At 44.2% G+C, this 10,269-nt stretch overlaps 1 protein-coding gene across 2 annotated transcripts; it reads right to left on the bottom strand.

The window, feature by feature from the left end:
* Positions 1-3,168: 3,168 nt before the first annotated feature.
* Positions 3,169-6,355, bottom strand: MASP2 (MBL associated serine protease 2). 2 transcript variants are annotated; one of them, XM_063176843.1, is made up of 5 exons: positions 6,254-6,355; positions 5,768-5,987; positions 4,216-4,393; positions 3,839-3,970; positions 3,169-3,384 (listed from the first exon to the last, which is right to left on the bottom strand). In XM_063176843.1, exons 1-5 carry the CDS (start codon positions 6,328-6,330, stop codon positions 3,374-3,376), a joined length of 618 nt encoding a protein of 205 aa, XP_063032913.1. In that variant the 5' UTR covers positions 6,331-6,355; the 3' UTR covers positions 3,169-3,373. The 2 variants fall into 2 exon arrangements, with proteins under 2 accessions (XP_063032913.1, XP_063032912.1); XM_063176842.1 differs by having other exon boundaries at positions 3,169-3,387.
* Positions 6,356-10,269: the final 3,914 nt, after the last annotated feature.

A 10,269-nucleotide genomic window follows, 5' to 3' on the forward strand; every position in this document is an offset into this window, starting at 1 on the left:
AGATTTCTTTCTCCCTGGCCACCTTCATAGTGTTTCCTCAAAATTCCCAATTTACCCCTCAAAGATGGGATTTTTTGATCAGCTGTATGGTAAGCAGCTGTTAGAACCTCACTGCCACCCACAGCTGAGCCACCTTCTAACTTTTCTTGCCCTGTAGATAACACCACTTATCAGGGAAGCTCTCCAGGCTCCTCTTCCCTTTCTGCAGGAACTCACTCCACAATGTGCAAAACAGCAATGGCAGCAAAAGCTGTTTAACAGTTTGAGATCTAAATACTGAATTATTGTGCTCATATGGATTAAATTAAGTTAATGATTCTAAATGTAATTCCTGGATTGTTCTGGAATGGAAAAATTGCTTGCAAATGAATATTTGATTTAGAATACAATTTTCATTAGTATTGCATCCCTTGGAAAAGTTCTGTAATCAAGAGAGACAGCATTGCTGAGGAATTTGGGCACAGAGGAGGAAGTGCATTTGTTCTGAATGTAAATTAGGGTAATTGGAATATATGGATATTCTAATCTAAAAGATAAGAGGCATAATTATGCTATTACACTGTACAATGTTTCTCCCAAAACTCAGTCTTGGATCTTGACTAATTTTACAGAGTAATGAATTTAGCAGTTCAGGCATTAAAAAACAAAATACAATCCACAACCCTGTACTCAGCAGCGAGGGGATTCTTTTCCTCTAACAAATCCTGCTGTAGCATGGTTCAATCTTCCTGTCAGAAAAAATGCCAATCAGTTTAAAAGCAACAATTTAGTTAATTATGAAACTGTGTTTTCCAAAGAGATCTGGAATACAGGAACATTTGGCTTTTTACTCTCCTCATGGAGAACTGCACTGAGTTCTGGGCATTACTCTGCAGTAGGCAGCCTTAGGCATGGCCAAGGCCTGTTCAACAGTAATGATTTAACAAAGCTATGATCAATAATAGAAATTACAGTCACACTGTGAGGTTATCTTAACATTTTCAGGTTTTTTAGCATTCCTCTGCGCTGTTAAACACTTAAATTAACTCACATTAGTTCAGTTATTCTGTGTTTCTACATAAACTGAATATGTGCATCAATTCAGACAGACTATGAAGTAACTGCTGAGGTAAGCCTGAGCCTCCCCAAACCACAATCACCTCAACTGTGATTTTAAAATTCTCTAAGCATACACAGTCTGGAGTATCTTCCAAAACTGCCTGCTGAGAAAGCTCAGTTCAGTTACTAAGAAATAAGTCTGAAACACTGCATTCAGCAGGAATGTCCACGTATTACTGTTTGAACTTCCCTGGAGAGGTCTATAATGAAAGAACACTAAAAATTCTCACCACAGATCACGTGAATATGTTGTAAAATTGTTATTTTCCTCCAACATAATTAGAAGCAAATCTCTAAGTAGCAGCGTCCAGGGCATCAGCAAGGGCAGATGTACACACCAGCATGCACAGACAGGAGCAATTCTTTGGGGAGCATATCAAAGGACACTTGCTGCCAAATCCACCAAACACACCTAATTACAGTATGGGAATGATGGAAATTGGTAACAAGAAAGGGCACCTCCGTGTTTAATGCACGAGAAATTAAGTCAAACGAGTTGCACTTATTCTGGTTTAGAGCAAATCTGGGAGAGAATCTTTAAAGGGGCTCTGGTAGGAAAGCAAATTTAATCGGCTTCTCCTTCTAACTGGTCTGGGAGAAAATACTTCTTTGGAGAAAAGTGGAAAAAAACTGTTTATTAAACAATAAAACTTAATATTACACAATAAAACTTCCTGCTGCTCTAAAAGAGATGACAAGCTGAGAAAACCCCATCCTCGGGTTGCAGCTGAGCTCACTCAGTCTCTGATCAGTCCCTCAGTGCTGGAAATGTCACCGGCCAGGCTCGGCCACAGGTGCAGCTGCCGGTGCTTTCCTGGGTGTTCAGTCCAGAGCAGGTTTTAAGAGGTCTAAAGAAAAGGGGGAAAAAACCACAGTCCAGGGAACTCCTTTGCTTCAGCTATCTGAACTAACTAAAAACAAAAAAAAAAGCTCTGTCTTGCTGTCTGTCTATCTGCAGACAACACAGTCCAGGAGCAGGAATGTGGAGGAGTGGGAGCAGCGTCTGAAAAAACTGTGTGCTTCTTCTCTCCCCCCTTCACCCCCTGCAACAAGGTGCAAAACTTATTATTCAGCATAAACAAAGCGAGACTATTGGGGGATAAAAGCATCATATGGTGAACCCAGGACACGGGGTTTACAGGATTCCCTTACACACAACCCGGAGCCTGCACCGGAGCGCTCTGACCACGGGGTGATGCTCCAGACCGCAGCAGAGTCGGAGTATTTTACTTACTGCTCAAGACTGCTGGGAGAAAACTGTCACTCTGTTTTTTTTAAGATTTTCTAAGCTTTCTAATGTTGACATTCTTGTAGTGAACTTTCTTACATGCTTTCTGCAAATAACTCATTGTTTTGCACTCTTTTATGGAAGAGGAGAGAGTTGATAGACTGTTAGTTTGACTCATGTCATTAGAGAAGTGTCACTGCCACTTTTTAATCTGCCGTCACTTTTAGAAAACTATTAATGTTAGAGTCAGGAAATAAACTTCCCTTTTTCCTCACCTTGAGAACAGTAGTGTGTGCTTGTGTTCTTTGGTGTCCTATAGTGACAGAAAGCACACGTTTTCTCTAACTGGACACAATCTTCAACTGCTGAGAATTAAAGCAAAAAACCATGACTGACTCCTGATAATGTTCTCTCACCTAAGGGGAGCAGTGACCTGCCACAGCCTGGCTGCACTCACAGGATCAGCCCAGGACATCTGCTGCCTCAATGTATAACTTTAAACTCTTGACAAGTTAGGAAAATTTTTCCAAAAAATAAAATCATATGCCTGGATCCAAGCTGGTCTGTAATGATCAGCTGGAATGCTGGAGTTCTCTTAAGAGCATATCTAAAAGGAGCATTAGGAAACAAAGGTGTGATGTGGTTCTGCTCTTCTTGCAGTTTAAGAACTATATAAGGTTGAGCAACAAGAGCTAGATAAGAAATTCAAGAGTCTTCAGGTAGCTCTGATGCTCAGGGCCCTTTCACAATGGCTTGTCTCTTACCAGTTCCTGTCTGATCTACCTTCCTTTTTCCCAAGTGACACGTGTGAACCTCAGAAAATGAATGTCCCAGAGGCTGCATTTGGCTTTCAACAGGCAACAGCCTCTTTATTTACTGCAGCAGGCGAGTCTGAAAGGCAAGGAGCCACATGGACAAGTCATGGAGCAAGAGAAGCCTTCAGCCCTTGGGCAGACTGCAACAGGTTTCCTTCCTGGACTGCAGCCAGGAGGAAAACCAGCTCTTCCCAGCACATCTGTCTCCATCTCCGCCTAAGTGAGGAGAAGCTTAAATATCTTCTGCTGGAAAACAAAGGAGAAAAAGAGCCTGTCAATATCAGCCAGCTCAAACAGGAGTCCAGAAGACACAGGGGCAGCTTTTGCCCTCAGCTCATGAAGATCTGCAGAGACCTTTGGCACATCAGCAATGCCCAATGTCTTCACTGTCAAGGTGGCTCAGCCCATCACTATTGCTGAGGATCTCCCTCTGCTAGAAACTCAGTGCAACACAACAAGAGGTCTTTTCAAGGAGGGGAGCATAAATGTGCACACACCAATGGTCAGTGCAGAGCTGCTCGTCTGCTGGTCCACAGCCCTGGCTGACTCTGTGAACCTCCTCCCAGCTGCACCAGGCACACAGGGAGTACTAAAAATGAAAATGACACCCCACAGCTTTCACTGATATTATTGTCAGGACTGGATTTAAGTAGATGTTGTAGATAGGGGAGCATCTCCTGGTCTAGAAGGAGCTCACCTGTACACGTCCTCTTGTTTTGGTGCAGTGTGTAGCCAACCCTGCAGCTGCAATAGTAGCCCCCCATGTAGTTGTGGCAGTGATGGCTGCAGAGGGGTTTGGTGTCCAACAGCTGCTTGCACTCGTCGATATCTAATGGGCAAAGCACAGAATCAGGCAAACCATAGACTTCAACACAACGTTCCCTCAATCTCAGCCACCCTTTGTTTCGTGAGCTTGGTCATTGGTCACTGTGCCCCTCTGCATCTGCTTCTGCACGATGAGACCCCCTTGCTTCTCCTGCCTCACACCAGCAGCCCCAGGCACTGAGAGCACAGGGCATTGCCAACCCCACAGCAGCCCTGGCTCCTCCATCTGCAGTGGGGCCAGTCTCTCACCTTCAGCAGCATAGAAGGCCTCAAAGCCCGTGAATGGTTTCTCGTTGGAGTAATCAGACCGGAACACCACCGTGAGGTGGTTATCAGCAGAGATGTACGTCCTGTTACCCAGAGCCTCCTCGGTGTCTGTGCTGCCCCTTCCACACAGCGTGGCCAAGGTCTTCCCACCAGAGCTCAGCTGCAAAACAGGCAGAAAAACCCAGCAGGTGAGCACAGATCATTGATCTTCCCAACCTGCTGCCAGGGCTGGAAAAACATGTGTTTAACAGTGTGAGAAAGGAAGCTTGGATGCTCTCAAAAGGTTCTTCTGGAGGTCAGTCCACATCCAAGGCCAGGTAAGAGTGGATTTCCTCTGTTCTCTGTGACTTAAGACCATAATTTTGTCTCCCGTTCTCCTTTCAGAGATCCTCATGAACCTCTGATGCCAGCCATGCTTTGTTTATAATACTCTCATTAACTTGGCACTCCCAGTGACAATCAGATCTGGGTAAAGCCAGAGACAACTGGGGTAAAAATGTTTTGCACACTGACAAATTCAGATGCATAGAAAAAGGTGTCCTTAAGCAAGTAACTCACTTGCTCTATGATGCACAGATTAGAGTTCCAGCTCTTCATTTATCTTTAACACAAGAGAAATGTTCTGATACATGGAGTTTATGTTGGGCATGGTAAAGAGGGAGCTGTGTACCACACAACCACCAGAAATGAATATTCTGTCCTACACAAGGGAAAGTACATGAAGAACAACAGACATTTGGGGAATGGGAGCAACTTGCCATATAAAAGTGTGGAAATGAGATTTTTCTCAGTGGGAACAAGGCTGCCTGGTTTGGTTCAATCAGATGAAAAGCTGGGTTTGCACACTCAGCTCCTTCCTTATTGCACATCAGGCCCATGCAAACAACAAAAGGAGTGGAGAGGTGGCGTGGCCTCAGATCAATGACAGGACGCCTGGACCAGAGCACACACATCTTTCAGGGATGCTGCTGCTCACCCAAACTCTTCCCCAAGGCAGCATCTGTTGTTTTTAAATTTTTTTTTTACTATTATTTTTATTGGGTTTTGTTTGGTTTTTTTTTTTATTGTTCCTCTTCCTGAGGCTACTTCTCACATTAGCCAGCAAACACACCACAGTGACTGCTCAGATGAACTGACAGTGTCTTGTTTAGACTCTCACTTTCATTTTATGCTCTCCCATTATGACCTGTGTCAAGCATTACTTGTTAATTTAAAACTCTGTAAAATAGCAAAACACTCAAATATTTTTTCGGGCAAAATTTCACACCTTTTGCTTCACCACAGAATAGCATCAGAATTTTCTGAGCAAAAGCATCTCACGTTTCAGACGTTCCAATGTGATAACCACATCTGCTTCCTGGTCCCGTGGGCCTCAATAAACACATAATTTAGAAACCAGCCGAGCCTGAGCTTTATAAGTAGACTAAAATCAAGAGCTGACAAAGAGTTATGTTGATTCTGCATGTGCCCAGGATCCCATAAACAGAGTTTTTAACAGCTGCACCTGCTACATGTTACCCCATCCCACACATACCTTCACATAATCATATTCACACAGGTAGGACAGCTCCAGGTCGAAATGGGTGAAGTAAATGCGAACAGAATATCCTTTGGGGACAGTAATATTCCATATTTTCTCCTTGTGATTTGGGTAGACCTTTGGGAAGTTTGGGGATGTGATCCTTCCATACATTTTTTGTGGCACAATGCTGCTCCTTACTCCACTACAGAGCACAGCCAGCAAAACAAACAGCCTGTGTCAAAGGGACAAGAAATGACCTGAGAAAGAGTGAGAATTATCTTGGATCATACCCCAAAAGCCACACATCCTTGTTGCCTGTATCGATACCAGATCAGTTCTAGCTGAAACCTTCATGGCCAACAGCAATGAAAGCAACTGGGAGGGATCAGCGGGGTCACTGTAGTAACAGCTAAACAGGATGAGCCTCATGCCCACGCCTTCTGGACCCTGCACAAAATCAAGTGGCCAGAGGAGCTGGATGGAGGTGACAGCACTCACCTCATTTCGATGCCCTCCTGCCTGAGCCTGCTCTGCCGTGAGCCTCGGGGAAGGAATCCCTGCCCGCGTGTTTGCATTTGGGGGTGGATGTGTTTATTGTGCGTGCTCTGCTGTGTTTGTCTGGATGTTGAACCCTTGTGTTTATCTCCCTTCCACCCCCCTTCAGCCTGCTGAGTTCTGGGAACAGCAGAATCACTAAAAACCAGGCTTCAGTCAGCGGCAGGGAGAGCAGGCAGAGATGGAGAGGATGGATCAGGAGTGCTGCGGGCACATAACAGTGATGTTATGGAGGGAGCCATAACATCACTGCTCCGTGGGAAGGCAGGCAGGGCGAGCAGGTGTTGTTATCTTGTTGTTATTATAGTCTTAAAGAGTCCACACCTTCTCGCTGGTGCTCTGCCACGTAGCTGTTCTCTGCAGCACAGTTCTTCATGGCTTCTCACCCCTTTTATCCCAGCCATCTTTACGAGCCACAGCTGCTGCCCAACTAAGGACTTGGCAGCTGTGACTCATTTAGAATAGCTGGGACCCACTTATCCAATACATGGAACTCTCACTACATTTCAGTTGTTGTATTCTTATTGCTGTTATAACAATACATGTATTCAGGCCCCCACAAGCAAGGGGAGCTGGCAATGCTCCTTCCCTCTGAACAACTCGTCCCCATTTACTACTGATGCAAAAACAGCAAGTGGCTGCGTCCAGCAGCAGAGCACAGAGGTGTTGAAAACAAAATAATGGGGCACGTTACAGGATTTTAGAATAATGATGCCTCTGGTTGTATGGTTCTTGGTAACAGGACAGAAATGCTGCAGGGACATAACACTGCAGTACACACAGGCACCAGTTTCAGAGATGTAAATTCTTCCTGTTTTCAGCTGCAGATTTTAATCCAGTGCACGCTTGTGGCGACCAAAATATTCTCCATGCCTTCTCCATAAGCATGGATTGCTTTTTATCCTGCCCATCCTGGAACAGCCATAAGTAAAAAGTCACACTTAAAAAAATAATTAAAATTTCTTTTAAACATTTGTGGATCTACACAGGGGTTTCACACTGCCCAGGTAATTCAACTGGGAGAACAAACACTGTGGGACATAAAGCTTTATGAAGTCTCCTGCATGTAGACTGCTTCTTTCCAAATCAGCATTTAGGTTTCCCACAAAACTCCAGCACATGTGGAAATAGTCCTAATATATAGAGGGTGAAAACCCAGATATATTAAAGCTGAGCCTAGGTTCATCTCTTCTCTGATGAAAATGAACAGAATTGGAAAACTGATCTGCAGCATGGAACAGACTGTTGGATTGCACATGCAGGAAATTTAGCCTGAGATATCCTGTAATCTAATGGACACCTTTTCAACAGCCAAAAGTCATTACCCCGGGCACAGAAGCTGGTGCTGGCAAGAAAGCAGGAGTTATTATATGAACAAAACCAAGGCCAACAAACCATTCAGCAAACTGCAAGCAGAAAACACCATTTAATAAAAGCAAAGGAGAAAATACTAGCATAATAAATAGTAATAATGGTGTGGCAGCAATACCTGCAAGCACAGCTAACAGACAAGAACCAAGAGGGCATTGGCTTTTCCCATGGCCCACTAGCTGCTAAAACGATCCTATCATCAAGATAGACGTGGACTTTATACTATCTGGAAAAGGGGGAAGAGAGAAAATTTTGGAAAAAAAAAATCAATCCATGCCTGACTGAGCTGCTGCCTGATTCCCATAGGCATAAACACTTCCAGAAGCATTCCACTTCAGGCTTCCTGCTCACACCAGTGGCAGAGGAATGGAGAGCCAATTCTGATCTAAGGTCTGAAAAGCTCCTCACAGCCCAGAATTTGCTGAATGCCCTGAGGCTGATAGTTGCTGCCAAACATTGAAACAGGACTGCTGACTCAATGAACAGTTGTGCCGGGCACACATTGGCTTTCCTCAGGCATGAGAAGTAACACCAGATATAAACAAGGCTAAAAACATGTCCCTGTTTCTTCTCCCAGAAGCCTTTCACCTCTAAAATACTGCTGTGGATTAGCTCACCAGGTGCATGAGCATTTTGAGAGCACTCATAGCTAACCAGGACCCACAGATGCTTTTCCTGCCCACAATTTCCCTTCCATCACAGGACTAAGCCAGTGCAAAGGCTGAGTGGACTTCATCCACATCACACACTATTTAGACAGTTTTACAATATAAATAAAATACAATTTTTATTGTGGAATGGAGCAGAAGACCACCAGTGCTCTTTCTTCTGAGCCATTCTGCTTCTAGCCCTCTCTGTCCCACAGAATGGCCAGCTGCCTTCCAGAACTGGACAGGGCTCAGTTGTGCTTTGGGAAGAGCAATCATAAGGCACTTCAGAGCCTGCTGACTCCCAGCAGTGGGTAAATTCATCAGTTCACAGATGAAGATGAGCGCTGTTTGCAAGCCAGCATTTTAGAGCACAAAGACCTCTGTTTGCTCCCCGTGGCTCTGGACTCCTAAAGCACACAAACCCATGGTTTTTTTGGCAGCTGCAGCTCCCTGTGTGCACACCTGCACCTAAGCTTCTGGCAAGGAAGCCACCTCTCACCATGGGACTGATTGGGCTCTGGCTGGACTCAGCAGCACACGGCCAAGGACAAAGGCAGAGCTCTCAGAAAGGAGACGTGTCTTGGCGCATGAGTTTCACTCTGAGCAGGCAATCCCTGCACAGAGCCTTATCCCAGCTGGAAGGCTTAAAGTCCTAGCTGGACAATCTCCTTTTATTCAAATATATAAATAAAGTCATGGTGAAACCAACCAGACCTGAGGACCAGCACTGACCAAATGCACCATGTGTCTAAAGTGGTGGATTCCAAAGCCATCATTGTCACTTTAGTTTTTTAAGATTTTCTAAGCTTTCTGATGTTGACATTCTTGTAGTGAGCTTTTTCATACACTTTCTGTAAATAACTCATTATTTTGTATTCTTTTATAGAAGAGGAGAGAGTTGATAAACTGTTAGTTTGACTAGTGTCATTAGAGAAGTGTCACTGTCACCCTCCAATCTGCTGTCACTTTTAGAAAACTATAAATGTTTGAGTCAGAAAATAAACTTCCCTTCTTTTTCTTCACCTTGAGAACAGCGGTGTGAGCTTGTGTTTTTTCATGTCCTATAGTGACACATCATCTCAGTGACCAAATGTCTCCTGGATAATTTCTGGAATGTACAAGCCAGGAGTGGGAAGCTTTTCACAATCATAAGGCATTGGGTTCTTCCCCTCTTTCAAGAAGAGACTAAGCACAGCCCCAGTCAAACATTTTTAAAAGCAACCTTTCCTAACTAGCAGTCTTGCATTAGGAAGCAGGCCTGACCTCAAACCCAATTCAACAAGGTCTCAGCTGTAGAGATTGCTTGTAATTTATTTTTTTTTGTTTTACACTAAACATTAATTGCTTAACAACTGCTCAGGACTAAGACACTCTCTGGGGAGGTGGAAGATATGCATTTGAATTGATATTTCCTTCACCTTCCAAACACTTCCTCTGAGAATTGCTATGAGCTTTCTATGCCTTCTGGAAAACTTTTAAATCTTTTTCACTTTCTAAAAAACCCAGAGATAACTTATGGGTATTTGCTCTCGCTCAAAGAGCAAGACACATTATTCTGAGCAGAGACAAGACTCTAAAGTGCATTGGCTACTGCATCTAAAAAAGAAATAGCAGGCTCTCACTCCCTTCTAACTTGTCAAATGCCATTATAAGTCTCACAATTCTTTTGTGAAAATTCAAATTTTTTGTGAAAATGGAGAATAAGTCACTCACACTGAATCTGATTTATCCTGACACACTCACTAATTGCTACCATCAGGCAGGACCTCGCATCGCTTCAGTCTCAGCACGTTGACTTAGCAAGGAGACTGCACAGGCAGATCCAGCTCAAACACTGATTTCAGAGCTGATAAAAGCAGCTGTCCCCGTGGTGCTGGCCCCTGTCCACAGCAGGTGCACTGGCAACTCACACTTCCCCTTGGTGCTCAGCCAGTGCCC

Source organism: Melospiza melodia, chromosome 26 (assembly GCF_035770615.1).
Source record: "Melospiza melodia melodia isolate bMelMel2 chromosome 26, bMelMel2.pri, whole genome shotgun sequence".
Lineage (NCBI taxonomy): Eukaryota > Metazoa > Chordata > Aves > Passeriformes > Passerellidae > Melospiza > Melospiza melodia.

Excerpts from the sequence above, each read along its gene's own strand:
- MASP2 (XM_063176842.1), bottom strand. The coding sequence starts at position 6,330 with ATGCAAACACGCGGGCAGGGATTCCTTCCCCGAGGCTCACGGCAGAGC. Across the intron at positions 5,988-6,253 it reads CAGGAGGGCATCGAAATGAG|GCTGTTTGTTTTGCTGGCTG; the intron begins GTGAGTGCTGTC and ends CCTTTGACACAG. Across the intron at positions 3,971-4,215 it reads GGCCTTCTATGCTGCTGAAG|ATATCGACGAGTGCAAGCAG; the intron begins GTGAGAGACTGG and ends TTTGCCCATTAG.